At 39.1% G+C, this 25,123-nt stretch overlaps 1 protein-coding gene across 8 annotated transcripts in view; it reads right to left on the reverse strand.

Moving 5' to 3' along the window:
* The window catches only part of RBMS3 (RNA binding motif single stranded interacting protein 3), a 767,181-nt gene that overhangs the window by 338,330 nt on the left and 403,728 nt on the right, over positions 1–25,123 (reverse strand). For 6 of the 8 annotated variants that reach the window (XM_064672497.1, XM_064672475.1, XM_064672514.1 and 3 more), the window contains one exon: positions 8,243–8,412. In XM_064672497.1, the coding sequence (XP_064528567.1) occupies positions 8,243–8,412 (170 nt within the window). The remainder of the gene's footprint in view (positions 1–8,242; positions 8,413–25,123) is intronic. The other 2 variants (XM_064672487.1, XM_064672543.1) reach the window with 1 other exon arrangement.

Raw genomic sequence — 25,123 nt, forward strand, 5'->3', positions numbered from 1 at the left:
AGTTGCAAAGATTCTAAGAAATTCCTTCTCTAGTGAACATATTTTTAAAAAATTAAAGTCTTTTCAGTTTTTAACAGAAATCTAATAGCAGCATTTGTCACACAAATAATTCTGGGAAGTTACCAAATACTTGGAATGAAGGACATGGCATGCTGCATAGCCCAGAGCTCTTGTCGATGCTTGTTTGGAATGGTATGAGAAAGTCTAGCAGCTGAACACAATGACATTTTTGTTTTCGTGCTGATAATATTCAATAGCTTTGCCACCAAACTTGGCCTGCCACTTCCCCTTGCACAGAAATAGCAGGAATGCACTAAGGTTTTAGCCATTAGCTGGAAGCACTGCCCAGGTTATTCTTTTTGGGGGTGGGGGGTGAGGGTGTTGATTAAGTATAGCTGATATTGTTTCCTTTCAGCAGAGCTTTAGGACAATGTGTTTCTCAAACAGAGCAGAACACTATCTGCATCATACCTTTAAGAAAAACATTAGAGAAACATTTCTGCTACACAAATGTCAGAACACAAACAGTGTGTCTCTGTCTTCTCCCAAAAACTGGTGACTCCTAAGGAGTATAAACCACACAGTTTATTGGTTCTGCTCCCCACTGCTACCATCAATTCCCAAAGGACATGAGATCAGAAAGACCCACTGAACCTGACACCATGGAATTTAGGAGAACAAATACCAAAAATGCAGACAAATCTAAAACACATGGATGAGCTTCAAAACAGAGGAAACAAAGATAACCAGAACTTTCATTTCCACTAAAAAACCCCCACCACAATGACTCAAAGGACAGCAGTGAAGCAACCTTTGTCAAACCAAGAGAGTTCAACCAGCCTTCTTCACTGTAAAGCAGAAACCAAGCATCAGAATTTTACAGGATGCCTTGAGGGGCTGGAAAATTCAGACTGGTGAGAGATCCACCATCATGAGAGCCCTTTCACAGAGCAACAACCACATTATAGAAACAGGCATTTGTCTCACAGACATATATTGTGCATAGCCTGTCTGTCCTCTGGACAGTTTTCGGCCATGAGCATTTTCACTCTTAAATGGTTACACCAATAGCCTCATGGATGGATGGTGATGCCAGGGTTGAATGGCTGCACAAAAAACATGCTGGAGAAGCGGAGAAAGAAAGAGTACAAGGAAAGATGGGAAACATGCACATCTCAGAACAGGTCAGAAGCAGCTCATTAAGTGTGTTGCCCTCTTTCCATCTCAACACCCCTCCTGTTATGACCTTGCTGTTACGATCATGCCCTTCACACTGTTACACAGAAGACTCAATATTTCTGAGTTCTTTTATTTGTTTTGGGTTTTTTCCCTTTTTTTTTTCCCCACAAAGACTTTAATTAAAATTCATCAGAAGAAATGTTTTTAGCACAAGTGTCTGAGAATGCTGCCTCCTTCCCTATCTTCCATTAAATCAGGTTCATCCAACTTGAAAGGAGATGAGAAACTCTCACTGACACACTGTCACACTCCAGTTAAAAGACAGGCACATTCAAAACAGAGAAGAGTGCAGGTGCTCATTTATTACTTTACACAGATTATTTTTCTGCCTTTCTTCCTGACAATGGGGAATGTTAACATCCCAGATAGAGCTCTCTGTAGTGCTGCGGGCATTTGCTGACCTAGAGTTTTGTTTTCCCTGATGAAAGAGGCAAGGTAAGAAGAGAATTGGTTCACTGCCTACTGGGGCAGCTTCAATGTTTGTTTTTAACAATGGAAGACATTTGGAGATTATTTCAATGGGAATTAATACACAAATAATTTTTCAATAATATCAGGTAAAGGAGAAAAAACTTGTGTACATCCATGTCCATATTTACACACTGCAAATATGTAGTATTTATATAACTGAGCGCAAAACTGCAAATCAACTTATTTCGGAAACCAAGATGTTGCTCAAAGGAAATACAAGTTCCCTGCCTTGTGTCATTGCAGACCTAGAGAGCAATTCCACAAGGTTTCTAATAGCATTATTAAGCAACCTCACTATGAACATGTCTTCAATGAAGGAATTAACAAATCATGTCCATGACTTCAGGTTCCTGCTTTTATGCATACTTTGTGCATCCTTAACGTTCACGATTTGGCTTCTGATCAAAGGCATTTTGACTTAGAAGTATTAACCTTCTTTTTTCTTTCCTGCTCCTCTTAATAAACCTTTCCTAAAAGTCCATGATACAAAGAACTTGATAAGGATACAGATTTCTCCAAGCCAACTCATCAGTGTGTTTTGATTTGGTCTGGACACACACACATTCACAAATAAGAGGAATATACTCTTATAGTCCTCTCCTTGCTTTGTATCAGAGTGTTTAGTCCATCAGGATACCTTTGCTGTGCTTGGCCTCCCAGTACACCCTTCTTTGGACTTCTGGTTTTAGTTGGAATAACAAAGAAAATCCAGGGGGGAGGTAGGGAAAGTTGGTGTTTTGTTTCTTTTTCCCCTCAAGTCTGGGCATTTCTTTGGTTCCCATGAAGACTGACCTCTTCAGCATATTTCAGAGCCATTCACAGTTCTCATATTACTAGGATAGACCCAACCAAAATATCCATCAAGATTTTAAGCAGGAACTATTCAGTATGATTCCACATGGTTCCTATACGAGTTAATCCCACTGAATGAGCGCTCTCTCCTTCACGCCCTCTCAGTCCCTGGTATATCACACAGCGATGGTGTCAACTGATATAAATTACAGAAGAGACGTAGGTTTGGGTTCTGTTTGAATTAATATTGAAGCCAGAGTGCACCTTGCTTTAACATACACAAGACTGCAGAACACAGTAAATTCTTTTACATAACGAAAGATTATTTCTTAAAAATGCAGGAGCAGAGAGGGCCTAACACCACTGCTACGTGAGTCTCAGATAGTTTGGAGTTTGTTTTCACTGGGGTCAGGATGAGAACATGAGTTTATACTGGCTATAAATTTCGTCTGACTTCACTGTGGAACAATGTATTTACTACAGGGATTCTTTTGGTTTTTTTGATTTTGAGCTCACTATGGAGATTGTATTTTGGTTAACCCTTATTTTATTTATAGTTCACAGTAATTACTGTTGATTAACAATTTAAGGTAGAAAAAAAAAAGGAATGGAAGGGATCTTACTTCTCCCAAACCTTCATTTCATCAGTTTTCATATAACATAGACTTGTTATTTTCACAAAATAGAAGGAAAATAAAAATATTCAGGAATATACAGCTCTTGCTGCCTTAATACATAGCAGGAAAGACCATAATGAACCTGCAATAAGGCTTGGTCTAATAGAAATGTTGTGTTGTTGCAGTTTTTGACAAGAAAACCTGTCCTGAAAGTCACCTTGAACCCCTCTGAAACTTCCATGAACTCAGCCCTTTTCTGTGGGGGCAAAAGAAATGTACACAGTTCATTTCAGAAATAATCTAGGATTTAAGTAAATTAATGTATGACTTTTCAATTAATAACCTTGGTTACATTATCCTTGGGACTAGCCTTTTAATAGAATCTAAACAGTGGCAGCCTGAATATTTATTCAGATGTTTGACAAGACAAAACCAAGGACAGTCAGAATCAAATGAGAGGCTAAAATCTCACATTTGATAACTTGCCAAGGAGTCAACTGGGATACCTTAAAAAAACCCCAAAAAACAAAAAACCCAAACAAAAAACAATAACAAGAACAAAGAAAAAAAACCACACAAAAAAAAAATCCAAAACCGCACCAATAAAACAACCACTCCCACTAACCCAAAACAAACCCAAAACCTTGAGTAATCAGCACAAAAATATGGATCTAGAGGTTATTTAAAGAAAGCAGCGTTCATGGCAATCATTATTCAATAGGGATTTCCCATACCTGGAAAACCATTTATCTGTGAGATTCTATCTCGTCTTCCTCAAGAGTCAGCCTGAGCAACAAAGAGACTTGCTGCTCCTTAGGTTTAGATATTTTTACTGTTGCTGTTTTAATTAAGGCCTTTACTTTTACCCTGGAACACAATGAAGTCACAATGACTGAATCAAGATGGACAGGGATTATCTTTTGAATACATGTCAGTGTCTTAATTGTGCATTGCAGAAGGCTTGGTTTTTAGTCAAATGTTGGGGGTTTTAAGCAGAATTTTCTCCTGAAAAAATTACTGGGGGAAGGGAAGAGATATTTTATATCTCTTTTCCCAAATTTCCCTTCCCTTCTCCAAAACTTATTTTACCTTTTAAAATATTTGGAGCCTAAATCTTCGTCAGTGCAAAACTGTAAGAACAGACAGAAAGACCAAAATCTTAAGAGACAGACTATGAGTTTTTTTAATTAAATATGTTTCAAAGTAATAAAGCTCAAATGTTTACTCTGTGCATGAGAATTCTTTCAAACTATCTCCACCGAGATGTAGTTAGGAAGAATGGGATATGTCCAGTATACTAACAATGGACTAAGCCATCTGTGTATGTTTTGAAGAGAATCTTGGAATGCTTCTGGATGAAATATAACACAATGCATGAAAATTAGAGTGACAGATTATGAATATTTCAAAGATAATAATTTATATTTTGCTAGTACAGTGACACAATATGCAATTATTTTTGTCTATAATGTTACATTTAAAGGTTGACTATCTTCACTTTTGATTAAAAGCATATTTTGACTGGGAAGATATACTTATAATGGTGCATACCACTGCACCAGCAGAGACTCTGTACTTCAGAGGAAAAAAAAGCTAATTATGTGATATTTAATATTATTTACATGAAATATTTAAATATTTAAATTTTAGACTAATATGTTCTGATGATCAATATGATCACAGATGAGTGTAAAGCCTCTTTTTAAAAAAACTTCAGAAAGGGTTAAGAGAGGCCAAGGTCCGGTTTTGGAAGTTTCTTTACTCAGTGTTTATGAAAATCCAGAAGACAACACATACACAAAAGAGCAACAGATTCTTGCTTGCTAAACACCCTTCCTCATTCTTTTTAGATGTAACTTTTGACTGAGTTGTTGCATAGAGTCCCAAAAGGTACTGTGCAGCCTAGCAGTTTTCTGCTGCAAAAAGGAGTTTGATGAAACTTTGCTGGACACACGTTAAACCAAGTACTGAGGATCAGAACCACATAAAAAAAAAATCTTCCAGTAGCAATTTTTTTTTCATTTACTCAGCTACTGTACAGCCTATGATGACTTGTTTTCCTTTAGTCATATGAACAGTTTGACAGATTACTGTGACAAGGTTACTCTCAAATTGATAAAAGGTTTGATAGTGTCAGAACATTTGTCAGAAATGTCTCACATCACGTGTAATGGACTCTGCACTTCAAGCATCAATGGTACTCCAGTCTGTTTTCTACTTAGTGTGCAACACACACCACACAAAAACACACAACAGAAAGACTGAAAAGCAGGCAGGATTCACCAAAAGAGCCCCATACTTTATCAAACAATTCTGATTAAAGGGTTTCTCCTCCACAACCCACCTGGCAAAATGCAATTAAATTAAAAACTTTACACATGACTTAGAGGGTGGCCTCCTTACAAGAATAAACCTGGAAATGGGATGGGCTATGATAAATGTGTGTAACCATAAGAATTTCCAGCATTTCCTGTACTTCTGAAAGAGAAATATTGTGGCTTTAGAAGATTATTCCTCAGACCTGCCAAATGTCAGATATTACAAGTGACAGTTGTACTACTGGCAGCCTTGTCCCATGCTAGAGCAGAGGAAATGGGTTCAGAAGGGCTCATTTTAGGCACTGGCAGCTAGCCTAGGAGAACCAATGTGCTAGACATCAGCTAGCTTGGTGAATGCAGCTCCACAAAAAGCTTGTACTGCAAAATAATATGATTTATGGATTAGAAGTAAGGTTTTCATTTCACATTTTGTAGCAAATTATGCTAATACTTCTATGTAGGAAGCTTAAGAGACAGCACCTTCTGCTTGCTTGTGAATACCTGTTCACATGAAATCTTTAAGACATGGTGAGCCCCCAGCCACATAAGGTAGAACTCACAGAAGACAATCTTTCTGAACAGATAAATCTATGTCTTGTTCATATAGCAGCAGATTGCTAGTTTTGGTTTTAGTGGTGGAGTGGAGGGTGAGGGAAGGTTTGGGGTTTTTCTTTGTTTTGGTTTGGGTTTTTTCGGGAGGGGGCAGGGGGAAAGATAAGGGGTTTGGACCTTTATCCACTTCTACTGTGTAACCACACACAAAGGTAAAGAAAATGTCTTGCAAAACATTACTTAGAATCTACATGCTGCCAGGACAAATTCCTGCATTTTCAGATATTTAAGTTTCCCTATATTGCCTTTCCCTTTAGCTTTGATAAATTCTTTTAATATTCTGAAAAAAAGGACAGAAGAACTATCTGGTTTCTCCTTGCTGACATTCAGCAAAATGAATGTCAGCGTTTTTCTTAAAGAGCATCTGTTCGCACAGGAATCTCATGATAGCAAGACAAAGTCCCCTAATCATAGACCAGATTAAGTTTAGTGGAGCACATTAAAAATTTTGCCACAGTGCCAAAAGAAAGCTCTCAGATAACTTGATGCGCACTTCCCATAAGCAGACAAGGGGTAGGGACGTGCTCCCTGAACTTCACGATTTAAGAATCACTGCTCACACCGTGACTTGAGCACTAGGCACCAAAGTTGTGAGGCTCCTTTAGGAATAACTAGTTCGGTCCTGATCAGCTGAAAGCATTTGTGCGAACTTGGGAAGAGTCAGACTGCAAGAAGATTATAGCAAAAGGGCTTTTTGAAAGTCAGTAGACTACAATCAATTTATACATACTGAGGACCCGGCCCTTGAACTGGTATTATCTGTGACTGTCACATGTGGAAAGTGTCAATGAATGTAGTTTGTACAAGTGTCAGACAGGTACACTCACGATTCAACTTGCATGAAATATGAAACATCACCAGCACTCTACACTCCTGTGAACAGTGAGTCAGTTCTACCTGCAGTAGCTTTAACAGGAGAAAGTCACAGGAAAGAGTTTCAAGCTACCATAATTTTACTAAAGTCCAGGTATCACTTCAGTAAGGCTGCTAGCTCCACTCCTGGCAAGTCATGTCTACATAAAGCATACTCAGGGAAGTCTTTCAGGATTTCTGATCAAAATCAGGAAAGGCAGAATGATATAAAATTGTAACAACCCATTAAATTGATACTGCTATTACAAGCTTCAGAACAACACTCATTTGGATTCAAGTCAGTAGATCAGCCCCAGACTGTTCCTTGCTTTACCAAACTTCATCTATTGATCCCTATTTGAAAGGCTGATTTGTAATGACAAATAGTAGAGATGCTGTTGTCTTTTGGAACAGATGATTCTACGGCAAAAACACCACAGTTCTGCATCATACAAGGGTGGATTTTTATTTTTCAAATATCTCCCTCCTCTTATTATAACACAAAAAAATGTATTATCCTAAATTCCAGCCAGGTGATCTCTGGTTGGAATTTCAAATTGGATTAGTCCCGTCCTACATGACATCAGTACCAACCAAGACCTTGGAAATCCAATCAGGTTCTCATTTCTACCTATACTGCCCACAACATTCAGTTGAGTGAAGAAGGATAGAAGGGTGCAGTGTTTTAGGATGTACTTCTTTTGATGATACATGAGGAGCAGAGCCCTTTTTGCTGTCTCTTTGGTTTCAACAGGAATAAAACACAGTAAAACTGATATTTATCAGGACAATCTGTAAATATGACTTCAGATAAACAGGAGGGTAGAAGGTGCTACTTTCTACATCACCATTTTTCAGTGGAACTGCAGTTAGCTGGCTGTTCATTATACAGCTACAAGACCACCTTCAGTGGGTTTCATACTTCTCAGTCTTTGAGCCCAGCAACGTGTGACATGGCAACCATAAAATGTGATAGATTCGGGGAGGAACACCCATATTTTGTTGTGCATCAGGTTATGATTCACAGATCGTTATAACTATAAAATTTGTCATTAGGGAGGTTTTCCTGTCATGCAGATTCTCCTGTTAACATAAGAAATCAACCAGATTAGAATAAACAGAAGTCACTGTGAAGGCCCTCACCTCCCTATTCCCCTAAACTCTTTACCTAAAGGTTTTCAACATCCATTAATTAGCCATTCAAACTAAAGGAATAACACTTAACTTTCAAGTGTAGGAGGCTTCTGATGTCTTTTTGTGGCCACACATAAGTGTAAGCTGGAAGGCGAGCTTTGACATCTTCCTACCCCAAAGAACACTGAGTATTTTAAGTGCACTTACGGCTGGCACAGCTTGATAAGGTCCTGGTCAGTGGTGCCGGGTGGAAGGCCTCGAATGTACAGGTTGGTTTTACTCAACTGCTCTCCGCTGCTGTTGTTGCTGCTGTTGTTGCTGCTGTTTGTGCTGGGGCTGGGAGGAGCCATGGGGTGGGGAGCTGGTGCATAGGACTGCTGGAAACAGATCAAAACAAAAATGCTGTTACTGTAAAAGGCAAAAGCATGACAGACGCATGTGGTTTACCTTGGTAAGTCCAGAACTATGCTATGCTTGGCCGACCTTCCCTGACCACCTCCACCTGCCCGCTCCTAAGGTGCCTGCACCCACTCCCAGTCAGCAATGCCTTTCAAAATGCAAAACAGGACCTACATTTTGGGTTTAGCCATGGCTATGAAGTGCATTATTTTACTATATTTTTTTAATTGGGAATTAAAGTAGCTAGATTATAAGTCTATTTTATCTAGATTACAAAATAAAGCTCTGAAACGACAGATACTCAGGTATCTGTATACAGATACCTGTATTAAAGAAAGAAGTTAAACACAATTCGCTCTAAGAGTACTCTAAGACACAAATAAGAATATGTAGCCATAGGTACAGAAGCTGATGCCAGAAGCCTACTTAGTCTTTTCTAAACATGAGGAGCACTCAGCACATGAACAGTCAGGTGGCAGAGAGTTGGCTAGCTAAGAGAGAAAAAAATCCAAAGCAGTCTGAAAAGACTCTGCCCTTACAGATGTCTTTCGCAATAGAGAAACAGTGTTTGGAAAAGACGATCAGGCTAAGACCTTCTGCTCTGAAAACCTTACCCACTTCTGAACAACCACAAACCACACACAACAACTGAGAAATACCACTTAAAAAAGGAGGCGTTCTCACAGGGAGAACAACACTCTCCCCACCCTCAGCTCCCTGGTAAAATACACGTTATGAAGAAAGACACACACATGCGATAAAAATTACCTAAACATCTCTGATCTGAGAAAAAAATTAGGGAATTTTAGTTGCTGCAACCATCCTCAGTGCCCTGACCACCAGAGTATTTACTCACAGCACAGAGTGCTTGCCAGGAGAATGGACAAATGGTTGGAAGTAGGAGGCTATCCTGTCACCACTGTGACCTATGCAGAAAAACTGAGCTCTAGCGGTGAATTTATAGGAACTGGGGGATGCTGAGGGCCAAGCCCTAGACAGGCAGCCAAGGGAATGGAGTCAGAGCTCTAGGAATGTAACCATCTGCTGAGAGGGGGGAAATCCCATTTCCACAAGCTGATCAGCATATTCTGCTTGCTTTATGTGTGGTGACAACAGCAGGTAAATGTTGGGCCAATGCTAATTTAACCGTGCTATGCTAATGGACTAATAAAGGCAAAACATCTGCAATTTTCATTATAGTAGCAATAACACTTAAGTGACTCCTAATATGCTCATTCTGCATTTAGGCCTTGAACAGAGAAAATATTTAAGTCTGTGAGTATTTCTGATCATGCTAATCAACTGCCCCTTTAATTTCAGTGGCCCTATTTTAGTGTTTATAATTATGCACACACAAAATCAGAGTCTTGGTAGTTGGATATTTTTAAATTAGTAGGTCTAAACTCTTTCAAACAAGTCCCACTATTTAGGAGAACCAAAAAAAAGTTGGAGAACATAAGAGAAGCATCAGTGACAGGTGAAGCTCAGAGGTTTTGATGAAATGAAACACCACACTTGCAGTGATGCCTTTCCTGTTGCCTTCTCCTTCCTTGTTTCTCCCATTTAAACAATGAGAGGGGGACACAGCATCAGGTGTCAAGACATCAGAATTCTTCTGCAATCTCACCTGGTTGTAATGTGACTCAAGTAGGAGCCATTAAAAGGAGAAAACACTTCAACAGTGTGATCATCATGCTAGCAAGTAGTGGCATTCACTCTCTTCTACAGTAAAAGAGAAAGGACAACGAGCTGCCTTCCCCAAGTCTCTGCATAGACAGTTTTGCTGACAAGCAAAAGCACTTAATGCATTCGGATCATATTTCCCTGCACACACATTTTATCACTGGGTAATCCCCACCCACCTGAGCTTCAATGTCATTCCCAGAAATAGAGAGCTGAAGCAGCAGTCCTGAGTACCAGCACAGGGAACTGCCTCAACTGAGTACCAGTGATGGAGACACATCCTGGAAATCAGCTCCATGTCACAGCCGTGGCCCAGCTGGATAGCACTGCAGGCAACAGTAACCTCTATTAAATACATAGGCACCCAGACCTTCAAACATCCTGGCTGAAGCATAGTTAAATCTCTGTGCACTGCAAGGCCATGGAAGAGGTAGATATGACTGTATAATACATTTGGATTTAATGTATCAGGAGCTCAGGAAACATCCCATGGTAATCTTGCATATTTTGAGCATTCCTAAGCTAATATAAATAAGTGAATAAATAAAGGCCAAGGTGACACTCTTCCTGCTTTCCCCTACACCTGTAAGTTTACCATACATAATGAATCGACGCAAATGATGTAAAGCAATGAAAGATTTTTCCATAAGCCAATAAAGTTGTATGTACTTTAATTATTAATCGATATTATTATATATGTCTTAGCCGGGGATAATGAGTAAATGTCCTATTCTCACATCAACCTAATAAGCAAGAAAAAAAAAGTGGAAATATACCTTTGAAATACAAAGAGCAATTTTCATTCTATTATAAGATCTTTATCCTCACACAGAGGAGAGCACTGGGAGCCTAATTCTAATTTAAGCTTAAGACATTTTATCCCTCTCAGACAGCTGAAAAGGGATGCAGAAGTGAACACGAATTACAGTTACACTGATTTTAAGGCCACAGCTATTAAAAAAAAAAAAAAAAAAGTCCTCAGTATACAGAGAGAATGAGGCCATAGGATAGGTTGTCTTCCAAGTAAGAGCTGCTCAGACAATAGGCACACATGGATGCCTGGATTCACAGGAGCATCCTGGGAGATGCTTTAAGGATGGGCAGAGAGGCAGCCGCAACTCCAGTTTGGAGGATGCTGATCTTCTCAGCCCTGCTATATTCCAAACCCTCTTTACTAATAAATCTCAGCCACAGCAGCCCACAGTAATTTCCATGCATATCCAATACCCCAGAATGCCATCCGCAGAAAGATTACAAAATTGCCTGTACTGAGGCTGATGACATCTTCTGGCCGGTTGCCAGACTAAAAAGCTTCAGGTTAGAAGAAAGCTTTGGATTCTTGTTTCCTGAGCCGATGAGTGTATGACTGATGGCAGAAGTATGCATTTTGCCTCCAAATGAGCAAAGGGTCTGGTTTGTTAATCTCTACATAATAACTGGAGTGAAAGAAACTAATGGCAACCCGATGATGATCCCAGATATGGACCACTTGCTACAGGATCCTGGATGATGCTGAAGCAGGGCACTGCCTGGGGAGCCTCCTGTGCACTCGACAGCAGGAAATTTGTGTCTTGTTCTGACATTGGTCCTCTCCGTGGCTGAGGACAAAGCACTTAACTTCTCTACCACAAGAGCCATAAGGAACACCACTGTCAAGACTGGCTCAAACCACCCCAATACCAGCTGCAGAAATCTGGAAAAGAGGTTTTGCCAGCACAACCAAGCACAGGACCTGCAGATCTAGAAAAAAAAGTATTAGGCAAAATCTGTGTGTTTCACTTCAAAAGGAAGCTGGAATTCAGAGCTGGTTTTGCCATTAATTTTTCAAATAACCAATACAACCAACTAGTTTTTCAATTCTCATGCTTCATTATTTAGTGGGGAACATGTGGGGAGTGAACTGGTTTGTAGATCATTCCAACCAGCTTATTAATGTAGCATGGATGGCTAAATAGGATTTGTTTTCATCTTTGAAAAATGAATGAAATTTCCCCTTTTACATTATTTAAAAGTGAGAAATTAATGTGCTTAATTCTTATCCAGTCTCAGGAACACACCCTTGTGCTTAAACCCTGCAGTTCAGCTCTCTGAAACTAAGTGTCCCGTGGAAGTGCACACAGCTAAGCATGAATAATGAGATACCTTGGTCTTTCTAACTAAATAGTCCAGAAATGCTGAACCAGAAGCCTCTTGGATACTAAATGAACAACGCTCCTCCTTCCAATATCCAACCTCCTTACACAAGAACAGTATTTATCTTCCCATGGCAACCAACCACTCTTGTAGTTTTTCACTTGTTGCAAGTTTAGGCTAAAGCATTTTTCTTTCAAAGCAAAACACTACTTTAAAAGACAAATTTCAAATATCTTTCACATACAGTTCCTTTTGGACGGGAATCACAGGCCCTAGATGCCAAGTTGTAGAGTCTGCTTTATTAGCAGCAGCTGGTTCCTTGGCAGGCTTCTGAGGTGGCTGGGCTTGTGGTTTTGGAGTAGCCTCCGAGCCTAGGATGCAGCTGGACAGCTATGCTAATGGACCAGCCAATTTGTTTGTAGTCACCTTTGGCTATCCCAAATTTGTACTCTTTTATCCACTTGAAAGGAAGGTCTTGGAAAGATTCCCCATTAACACTGATATGCTGACTTTTCCTATCATAGTGAATATTTTATATTAAAAAATTAATACGACACACAGTCCTGCATTAAAACATGTGTTATTCAAGCAATTGTGAACACACACTATCCATTTCACTCTGAACAGAGTGTTTTGCAGCTGCTAGATTCATCTCACTTAGTGCCCAATTGCTACCCAATTCCCTTAGCTCCTGATGGAGAAAATAAGACAAAGTAAATACAAATAAATTGTGCAAATATCAGTTTACAGCTCACATTAGCCAAACACTGTTCTCTCTATACCTCAACTGTACAAAGATGTAATTTTTGTGACCTGGAGGGTTCTTACTGGCCAATTATACAAACAATGAGAGGATGCCACCAACTTTCAGCCTGTTGATGGGATTTTGGAGCTGACTGAACAGAAAATCCTGTATTAAGCAAAAGGCAGTCATCACAGTAGAAGAAAAAACAGAGTGATAGGGAAAATATAATAAAAAGAACTAGATAAAAGTCACAACAACTCTTCTGCCTTTAGTTTGCTTCCTCAGTGAGAAACAGCACCAGAAGGTAAGCTGTATTTCTCATCCATAGACAGGTGGAATAGAAAAGTGAATAAAAGATGAACATTGAAATGGGCAACACAAAAACCTCATGTATTTTTGAAAGGTTGCAGTCAAGGGAGCTCAAATCATAATTTTCTTCCTGAGTTTGTAAGGCATTCACTGGTCTTCCAGAATCCAGCCATGACTATTGTCTATCTCCCATCTGGTCAATGAAGGCCGGGAAGACAGAGCTTCTTTTGGATGCTTCCCCAGATAGTCAGGTCTTTCCCTAGGCATCTAACAGAAAATAAACAGATGTAAAAGTGCACATATTTTCTAACCCCTCTGCACAGTACCAAAGCTTCCTAGACTGTTTCTGTAGAAGCAACAACCCACAAGTTGGCAACATTTTCTATTTGTAAAGGAATGGCATGTGAAAATGTAAGTAAACTCAGAAGATGAAGACAGACAATAAGGTTCAAAGTCTGTTCCATCACAGTTCTTTCAATCAAGAAAACCAGAACACACCTCAAGAGGGTTTTGATTTCTCTGAATCCCTTCCAAGGCCTTTAAAAGTGATTTGCTGGATACAAGAAGCCCGGTGAGTCAGAGCCGTCAGGTTACACTCTCTGTACTGCAAAATCACTGTGCTACCCCAAGCAAGTCATTTAGATTCCTTACATCTCAGTTTACTAATCTGTAATGATTCTTCTTTAGCTTTTTAAGGCATATATAATGCTCTGTGATTACTGGATGAAAGACACTATTAAGGATTGCAATATTACTCAAAGATGGGAAAAATATTATTAAAGTCTAACTTAATAACTAGAGTTATAACTAATTCTTTTGCAGGTAAAAATCTTTTCTGCATACAGTGATTTTGCTATTCTTTATCTAAGCTGAATGAATGAAACAATTTTAAAAAATAAATACCAATCCAATTAGTTGGCATTAATAATATTTTTTATTTAAAAACAGAATTATGCATTCTGTGGTGGTGTTGTGATCTTACTTCTTGTATACATTGAACTTACTCTATTAGACATTATATCTTTACTACATAGGAAAAAAGGTGTAACTTTGTTTTGTTTACCCTTTCTTTCTTTTCACACGGAAAAAAAAAAAGTCACTTGGGGAAAATGGCAATTATGAAGCAAAAGCCCAACCTGGTCCTCCTACAGGCACAATAGTCATCCAACAGTCAGATTAACAATGGGATTTGATGAGTCAGTAAGATACTCTGAGATCTTTGTTTCGCAGACAAAGCTGTTGAAATTAGTAGGCTAAATACTCTTTACAATTCCCTTGAACCCAGCACAAAGCACTAGAGATCACAGAGCACAATCACAGAGCATAAGCTTAGGTACAATTTGGCTGAATTTTCTCTGTTCCAAAATACTTCTCTTCCAAGTCATGACTGCCCAGATTTTAGCATCTTATAAACACTTAGAACACTTACAGACCTGCCAGTAGGTGTCATTTTATAAGTTTTCTTCATTAAAAACAACCAAGCAAAGATACAGAAAACAACAGCAACTCACTCTTCTGGCTATTCTCAAGAGCACTGAGAGTTTAGCAATCGTTAGCCAGGGTCGCATACATGAGAAACCTGACAATTTTCTCACTGATCTTTTATTTACATTAGGACAGACTGAAATATATTAATCCATACATCACTGCATAATCCCGCCATTATCAATGAGAAATTTCTCAAGCAAATTGGTCAGGTGAAGAGTAGCTTATTTCGAAGTGTGATGAAGTTTAAATAATAAAGTCGACTAAAGTATAAAACATTAAGAGAGATTGACAATCCTCTCATCTGAGGATGCACTAGCCCCAACAAAAAACAGTCCAAGACAAGGGAACAGCACAGAGATGAAGAGTATCATATACAGATAGAGAATACCCTGGTCATTGCTGCCTTCATGACTTATGGTCACAAAATAGATGTAAGCTGCCAAGCCGCCAACACTCCAGCTCTTCAACCTCTCCTCCCTACATGTCGCTATATCAAAGATAGAACTCCTCATCCCTCATAAGCAATTTTCTGTTTATCCATAGACCACCAGTAGCTCTGGACTAAGATATGGTAACTTCTCTGAATTTAGGGCTTCCCAGGTCCAGATAGGAGGGTAAAATATAGTCCTTAACACTAAAAAGCCAAAGACTAGCAATAAGAGCTATGTCACCCAATACATATTTTCCAGAGCAGGAAATAACCTTCACAGCCTAGTCTTCTCCCATTTATTTCATGGCAGGAGGCTCCCACGACGGAGTATTCCTGAGCCATTATTTATTTCTCAGTAAGGAAGAAGAAGAATTCTTTCTATAGATAACATATTTTGGCACTTTGGCAAACCCATAAACAATAGCCTATATTCTTTGACATAAATTAGTGTTATTGCTTCATTATCCAATCCATGCATATTTTATTGATGTACTGAGACTAAATGTGAACAGAATCTAGATCTTTAAAATACTAAATCTGGGCAATCTGGACAATAAAACATTACAATTCATCTAATAAGAACATTTTAGAGCACAGATCAAAATATGACAGCAATTACTGCCTGTGATACAACTTTGCACTGAAAAAAAATGGAGGGAAAAATAATAAATTCTAGCAGAAATTATTGTTTGTGCTTACATTTTCACATAGCCAGTTCTGGGGCTACAATAATGAGTTGTCGGTACATTTGGAGGTTAAGAATAAAAATGCAGATCAAAAGGCTGATACTTAACTTTTCAAATGCTTGCAGAAACAAACACATTTTTGGTTCTGAGAAACTAAATTTACTCTCTTGGTGTTTGTTTACATGTGGCAGACTAAAAACATCTTGGAAATGAGATGCAGGAGGCACGTGCTTCATTGTATTGCTTTTCTGCACACAGTCCACACATACCACAGCATCAACACTGGTGAGAGGACCTGCCTGTAATAAAACCCCACCACATAAAGCCAAACTTAGAGCACAAAACAAAACCAAAACATCGATATCATCTCTTTCCTCTCCACTTGAGAATTTGGTGAGCAGAGATCAGAAGCAGATGTGTTTTCATTTTGCAGAAAGAAAGCCCCACCAAAAAGATTTTTCAAAATCCAACCCAAGTTTCCTCAGTTTGTCTTTCTTATGGAACAATTAAGCAGGAAACCTGCCACTGTTGCCAGAAGCATTGGTGTAATGGAGGACTTAGGGGTGGCAGAGCTCCCCAGGAATGTCCCTCATCATCTCCCCATGTTACCACAACAATCTTTTGTAGATATGTATGAGGAAGCTCTGCCTCCTCCACCCAGTGCTATATAAAGATGAGTTGTGCCTCCTGTCCTGCGGCCAAAGGAATCCACAGAACGCAGAGTTTGGGAAAGGTTTTTCCCAAAGTCAACAACTTGACATCATCAGGACAGAACCAGGACATTTCATAACCACCAGAGATCATGTTTTCTTTGAGACCCCTTGAGCTACAGTAGCACACTGGTCCCAGGCTGGGGGCCAGTGGGTGCCCACAGAAGATATGAGCCATCACAAACCTCACCACAGTTTTGCTTCCAATGCAAACTCATCCAGCAAGTTATAATAGCAAATAGCTTTTAAAAAAATTGTTCACATAAGTCATAACAGTTTCTACCTAATTCCTTGCTTAGGAAGAAGAGGAGACAACCAGCCTCATGAGACCAATGTATGCAGTGTCATTTAAAGGACAGTTAGAAAGCCTTCCAACAGTAAGCTGATGTGGTGGGGATAAGAATCTAATGGTAGTTGTTAGGATTAAGGTGTCAGCCTATAGACATAGTTGGCCAAGGTGGTGCTGGGCACCTTCACTCTTCTGACAACCCTGAATACCGTACCAAAAAAAAAAAAAGGGTAAGAGAGGCAGGGAAGCTAGGGTGGCCACGTATAGGGCTCACCACTGGTAGCTGAGGCTGAAACCCCACGTTAAGAATCTCTCTATCCCATTCTAGGTACTCTTCTACATTCTTAAAACAAGTTGTCTGTGTAAGAGAGTGAACTTCATAATGAAATCACCATTATAGATGAGTCAGGACACTGTTTAGGCCCACTTAGATTGAAGTGAAGGAATGGGACTCCACAAGCTTAATATTGATGAGGTGAATTCTAGACCTTCTTCAGGTCAAAAGCAGATTTGAGCATCACATTACTGACATCCCAGGAGCACACAAAATGTTATGTACATGGGAATGTGAGATACACCATGAAGCATTTTGAGATTTAAGCACACTTTCAGCTAGTTTCAGTAAGTGCTTTAAATCATATGCTAAGGAAGATGAATAAACCCTCTCCAGTTTGTTACTGCAGACTCCCGTGCCATATCAAATCTCCATTTTCTCTAGATTACACGTGGCAGACTTAGGAGGTAGTATGGGAAATGCTGTTTAATTTTCTTTGATTTCACAAGCATCTAATATAACTTACATTTAAAATTTCTTTACAACATCAATCAAATCCACCGGAGGCAAAATTTACTAAATAAATTGAATAATTAATGGAAAAATAGAGAACTTCTTTATCCTATCTTTGGAATTTTCAGGAAAACCACTGATTTATTTACAGGCATTTCTATTTTTTCTCTTAAAATTCAATTTTCTGTAAATTACATTGGTTTTGAGAATGAATTTACTTAAACATGCACTGAGTACAAAACCCTGACACTTATGCCTTTTTGGATCTATGAAATACAATATTTCCATATTTTTGTTTCCATTCATACTCTTACAAGGAAATCATACTTACCTTAAGCTAAATTGAAGCCTGAGCACTAAACTCTCAAGATATACCCTATATTCACACCAAATGCAGACTGAGGCAACTGATCAGCCCACCCACAAGCGGATTTGACCACCTGTCTAAGTAGATGCCACAGCAGTTACTGCTCAGCACACACTTTGTTGCAGTCCTGGGACCACAGGACAATTGAATTATGGAAGTCTCCTCCTAAATTATGTAATACTTAAAGCCGCTGTAAGAGGACAACTATTTCTCTGCAGCTAGTGAGATTCTGACATCTGTTTTCGCTAGAAGGCAAATAAAACCCTTGGACTTTTCTTTGAAAAATAAAAACAACTTTAGAATGTTCATTTTGCTACAAAATCATTGAATCTGAACATGCACAAACTTGACCTGCTGGTTGGATACACAAAAGACTCGTAATTTTTTACACTGCAATCCAGTATTATTCAGCAAGTCATTTCCAGTCTAATTCCTACTTGTTTCTTCAGTGTTTCCACCACCTCTGCTTTTAAGTACTTCTCAGAGTGGGAGAGGGGGAAATTGAAAAGGTCTAAATTTACTATGGTATAAGTTCTCAGTTTCTTCCCATTTCTTCAACAACAGATTGTGCTACTGTGCTTGTCCAAAGTCTCAAATGTCATTTGACTCATGCACTCAGAAATGTTGACTCAATTAAAATATCCATACAAATCTAACTTTTGGTCTGGTAAAAGTAACCCACTCACTTTTTTCTGATATGCTTAGAATGTCTCATAAGCAGTACAGAAATTTAATTTCATTATAACAACTTTCTTTTCTCAGTTCCCTAAAATCATCATTAGTTTCTGCTAAAAGTTGTGGCATGGTGAGCCAAGTATCCTGCTAACATAAACAGATTCAGCTGAAGATGCATTGCCTTAAACCATTTTAGGCCCTCTGGCGTGCTTTTTCCATACTGTGCATAACAATACAAAGAACCTGAATTTCTGTGCTCAGAGGGGAAGAGCCTTGCAATGTGGGGACTCAGCTGCTTCGTTATGGATCTGTGTAAAATGTAACAGACCACTAATTGGGATAATGAGGTACTCCTGTGGCAAGCAATAGGAATTCAGAGTAACAGGGTACATATGCTAAATTCCTGAAACAAACCAGAAAGTTAAAAAAAAAATAAAAATAGAAGAGAGGTTTCTTGGTAAACAAAAGTTTAAATTTTCTTCTACACTGCAACATTGCCTCCAATCTTTTCTGTTAGCTTTCTGGCTTTTTGTCCTTTTAATATTCTTCATTAATGCATGATTTATTTTTTAAGTTGGCATTTTTTTCTCTGGAAAGAATATGTACTTGAAGTAATTTCAAATGTTAAATCAGGATAAGCAAGGGAAGAAAGAAAATCTCCTTAATACATTTTCTTAATAATGTTATACCAAGGTTTATAATAGAAGCTTGAAGAATGATGGATTGTAACAATAAGGTTTATATTTCAAATCATACATATATAAATTTCTTAAAGTCTTAATACCACTTAATACCACTGTTATAGATGCACATGCACAAAATGTTGTGCAAAAAAAAGGACTTGAAGTCTAAAATGAAAAATAATTTACATTAAAAAAACACAACCCAGGATGAGGAAGAGTGACAACTGCAATACTTCTAACAAAATAATAATCAGATTGTAATAGTAACACACTGTGTTACCAGCTAGAGCAGAAACTGGTTAGGAATATCAGGGCAATAAGGGTGTCTATGGGCACATTGGCAGCAAAAGAAAGACTAAGGAATACATTTGCCCATGGCTAAATAGCGCAGGGGATGAGTGATAAAGGACAGATGGAGGCACTCGGTGCTTTCTTTGCCTCAGTCTCCACTAGCAAGGTCCGCTGACAGGTCTCTCAGTTGTCTCCACCTAGTAGTTGGGCCTGGGGTGAGAACTGCTGCCCAAGAAGAGAAGCATTACGTTAGAAACTACTCCAGGAAGCCAGCCAGAGGTTACTGAACACCAACTGCAAGGGAGACAGCTGGCGTCACCCAGAGGCTGTTCTCTGTTGTCTCTGAAAGGCCATGGCAACTGGAGGCCATCAGGATATTCCTGATGACTGGAAAAAAGGCAAACATTACACCTATCTTCAGAAAAGGGAAGATCTGGGGGTAAGCAGGCTGGCCACAGCCTGGCAAAACTAAAGAGAAAAGTCTCACAGGCACTGTTGTCTAAGCTCACAAGGGACGAGGTTGCCAAGCGCAACCAGCATGAATGAGCAAGGGCAAACAAGACTTGGCCAGCTTGCTCACCTTCTGTGTTGAGACAACCAGCTCTACAGATCAGGGAATAGTAGTGGATGTTGCTTATCTTGACTTTAGCAAGGCTTACAATGCAGCACAGTCACCAACAGCTGGACAACAGGAGGGAGCCCATAGGTAACACCAAGGTAGGCGGAGCGATGGACTGACTAGAGATAAGGGCTGGCTGAAAATATGTATGTCAATACATCCAGTGCTATACAAAAGAACTACTCAGCATAAAACTCCTTCACCTCAGGCATTATGCAAGTTAAAAACCCTCCAAGTTTACTTACAGAACAAATGACTACTAAGTGCTTTGTGCAGGTGCATCCTATAATCAAATTCAACTGCACAACAGAGGATTTATTAAAACTGAGACATCTGAACTTTATTCCTATGGTATGCTTTGACCTCAAGTTTAGTTTATTTGCTAAAGTCATTATTAAACAACAATGTTCCACACAGATTTCAACAGCAGTAGTATTTGCATTAGCAGTTGTATTTCCATTAATACAATATCCTCGGATTAAAGGAATTAGAAATAGTGAAAATCCTATTCCTCAGCTTCGTTGAAGATCTATGGTGTAGTCTAAGGAAACACTCTCTAATTTTAAAGAAAGTCTGGTTCTCAGTCATTTGAAATTAAATAAACTGACAGGTCTTTAAAAATCTCTGAGACAATTAATGACACTCCTAGTTGCCATCAGAAAATCAAAAGTCAGATTTTAAATTAAATGTACCCGTAGTTACAACAAATTGACTTTCTTTATCATCTTCTTAAAACAGTGAAGATAATCTGACTCCCCCAAACATATCAAGGCATAGGTCCCAATGGGCAGTGTACTCAGTCCAGGTACTAAGAGTATCTAGGCTCAATTTTGGACATTAAGTCTCACACACAACACATCTAAAGTGCTAACTACAACTTAAGCCTCAGTTTCGGGGAATTTGGTCCAAGAAAACTTGAAAAATAACTGCAGTGGTACACTGAAAGACAGCAGCACAAATACTGCAGGTCTCCCAGGTGGGTCTGAGAACAGCTGCAGGATTGCATCCTACTTACAACACAGAGAACCAAACTATCACTAAATGCATCAAAGGCTGGGGTCTTGTGGAAAGCAGAATGTATCCAACCAAGAAAATGACCACGTGGTAATGACTGCTCACACAAGATCCAAATTCAGGCTCCACAGGCTCACAAAGAACTCCAACATTTCCTAACTTCTCACTCCTTGACTATATAAACTTAACTTCCTCTAACAGAATTATCAGCTTCTGATAACAGAAGCTGAGAGTTACTTTCTGTAAGAAAAAACCCATTTGGGAAAACAAAAAGCCCACCTAGCAGAGAGATTTATATTTGGGTGTTACTAATAACAGGTGGGACCGTCTTGGGAAATGGCATAAGAAATGCAAACAGAGAGTAAATATCCACAGAACACTTTGCAACTTCCCAACCAGAGGCTGTACACAGACTGTCATCCTTACACATCCTGAAGGGTCTATGTCTTCTGTGATTTGACCCATTAGACTTAGTCCTCTAAAAACCTCTTTGTGGGAACCAGTTTTAGAACTAAATTTTATACTCAAGAAAAAAAAAAAAATCTGTGTATTTTAAATCTGCCACCAAAAAAATTTAATTGGTGCTGCTTGCCCCCACTCTTTTTTTACAAGAAAAATTTTGCAATAGTTCTTTTCCCACCTTCTTTCTACCATTCAGAACATTTTATGTGAAACTCTGTATCCCATGTCTTACATGGACAATCCTCAAAAATATGAGGGGGTGTTAGCCACACAGTCAGGGGGATTGCTATCACATCTTTTGCAAGTCAACAGAAACACTGTTGACATGGTGATGCATTTGCCGAAATACAGAGTCATATTATTAAAAGTGCTGGATGTTTTTAATGCACTTTTAAAAACAAACGTCTATATTAAAATGTTTCTTCTTAGGGATTTCTCCTAAAAAGAAAAAGGGAATCCTATACTAAAAATACATTGATATTCTTCACTGGTGTTAAATATCTGTGTTATGCCTCATATGCTAATATTTTGTTTGCAATGGCTTACCACTAAATTTGCTTTCTTAAATCCTGGGCTTATTCTAGTTCTTACAGGGCAAAAAGTCTTGCGATGATAGAAACAAACTGTTATCAGGCTATTATGTATTTCATTGACATCCATTCATCATTACAATTCCCTCATCCCACCACTCCTAACAGAAGAAATGCTGCTGCAGAGGAGGAAATACATGCACCAACATGGCACCTCTGAGAGGGATCATGCCATAGCTTTCTGCTGCCAAACAGAGCCCAGGTTTCCCTGACCCCTCTCAGGCTCCCCACATTCGAGACCTTGCCCTGCTCCCAAGACATCTGTAAGAGCCTCTGTAGCCAGTAGACTTTTGACAATCCACTGGTCTGGTAAGGATGACACAATTTAAAAGTTCCTTTTGCAGGCTGTATACTGAGGGCTTTCAAGCCACAAGTGTCCTCCTGACATCCTCTAACCTTTCCCTCCCTTCCCCCTTATCAGCTGCATAAAGATGCCTCAGAGCATCTGCAAATACAAGATTTGTTCAGGCTCTGATGGTGAAATGGGAAAACATAGGTGAGAGTCAATGTGTAGAGTGATGCCTGCAACTCAGTACCATAGCTCTGAAAAATACAGCAATGGCTATGGAGTTACATGTATGCTTTCACTGCATTCCTCAGTCTCCATATCTTACATTTATTCACAAAAGTAACAGCTTTTCTTTTCTCATTAATGCTTTTTATGGTCTTCAGTAATTCTTCTGCAGTAAGCTACTAGTACATTAACACAAGCCAGGAAAACAAGACTTCGAAATATCCCCCTCCACCACTCCCCAACCGTGAATGCCACTGAGAACAATGACACACGGCACAGCCTGGTTTTCCTTAAAGCACTATCCTCCAGAAGCGTTAACTGCCAGGTTTCTGCAGTGACAGTCTGCAAGGCTAAAATTAGCAAGCAACACCTTCCCTTGCACCTCATCACATGATAGGAAACAAACATAAATAGGGAAATACAATATGTTCCTAAAGGTGGAATCGGAATACTTTCATATCCATAACAGTTTAGCAGTAAAGGACACTTATACAAGCAGCTTCTCATGCTATGTCATCTGTTACTAGCATTATAATTTGCTTTTTGCATAGTTTAAAAGATGACCACCTCTAAATGTGCTTCTTCAGAACCATTTCTGGCCTGAATCCAACTACTTCATGCCTATGTTAGAAACAAATTGTTTTATTAGGCACCACTATGTTATCAGATGTCTTCAGCAGCCTTCTGCATAAACACAAACCTTTCAGTGGATTCATCTCCTTGATAACTGTTGTACATTTCACCCAGGAGTATCACAAACTCCTTTGCAGGCCACATCCCTCTCTCCTGCACTACTGAAGTGCAGTTGATTGCAGGTTGGATGGCAGGACTTGGAAGATAAACCATCAGGCATATGTCCACCTTTGTTTTTTTTTCCTAAACAGTGTTGTACAGGCCTTTACAACCATATTAAGAAGCCACAGCTCTTCTTTTTCAAAACCTTGTCTGAGGATCCACATAAAATTGGGCATATTGAAGTAAATTTGGGAATTCAAACATAACGGAGAGTAGAATTAAATCTGCTGAAGTTGCATCACAGTCTGCACACAAAAAGAAAGCGTAGCCAAACTACCTACTCATTTAGGACCTCTATTTCTCCTGCATAACGGTAGCAGAAATAGTCCTTTCCACATATACAAAACCTCAGACATATATCACAGTATTACATAACAGTACATGGCACACATACAACAGGAAAGCATACAGCTAATGTGATTCAACTTATACAGTGCTCTGACAACCTGCTTCTATAGCTTATCATCACCTCACTGGCTCAGTTCTAGCTCAGCTCATTTGACTACCTCATGTACTCTTCTTCCTGCAGCAGTGTGCCTGTGGCTGAGGAGAAGGGATAGCTTCTCCCTGGAGCAAGGCTCTGGCTTAACCACTAATTCCCAAGAAGCACCCAGGATGTGCTGGAGCCACAGCCATTCGGCAGATATGAGATAGGGAGAGGCTGAGCTGCCTTTTTTTTTTTTTTTAAATCCTCAGGGTTCTCACTGCTTCTATTCTAGTATCCCTAATTACAAACATCACTATTTTGGTCCTAAAACGTTTTGAGCTTTTTTAAAATTAGACACAGCATTTTACTTGAAGACACCCTGGCAGAGGGCAGTTCCACAGGCTAGCAGCCTACTTGCTAAAATAGCATTTATCTGCTACTCACTTGATTACAATAATATTTCTGACAGTTTAAACTTGAGTCCCAATTTAAAGACATCTTTAAAAGACAGACCTGTTGATTAGCAGTTTTCATCCAACATCCCAAGTTTGTGAACTGACCTTGATGTTTAATAAGAATAATTTATGCCAATAAGACAGGATTGAAAACAAACAAACACAAAACCGACTCCCTTGCCACAAATGCTAAGGAGGAAACAAGGCCACTGCCATCAATTCCTTTCAAGCCATTTATCAAACTACTGCCAACAAAAATAAGGCCCAGCTTCATTACATACAGAACAATAAAGAAAAAGGAGGTTGAAAATGAAGGAAGGAATGCTCACAGACAATAGATGGTTTTAAGATTTTTTTTTTAATTTATTTTTCTGACAACAGTCCAGGCACCAGGGTTTTCTTCTCTGCACTTAAAAATTAGTAACTGACATACTAATGAATTACGTGGCTCTTTCTGGCTGTATTTCATTACTTTGAATTTCAAGTCATCCTTGAAATATTTCATTATTTATCAGAGCTTTTTTTTAAAATATATAT

This window comes from Pseudopipra pipra, chromosome 1, assembly GCF_036250125.1.
Source record: "Pseudopipra pipra isolate bDixPip1 chromosome 1, bDixPip1.hap1, whole genome shotgun sequence".
In the NCBI taxonomy this organism is placed as follows: Eukaryota; Metazoa; Chordata; class Aves; order Passeriformes; family Pipridae; genus Pseudopipra; species Pseudopipra pipra.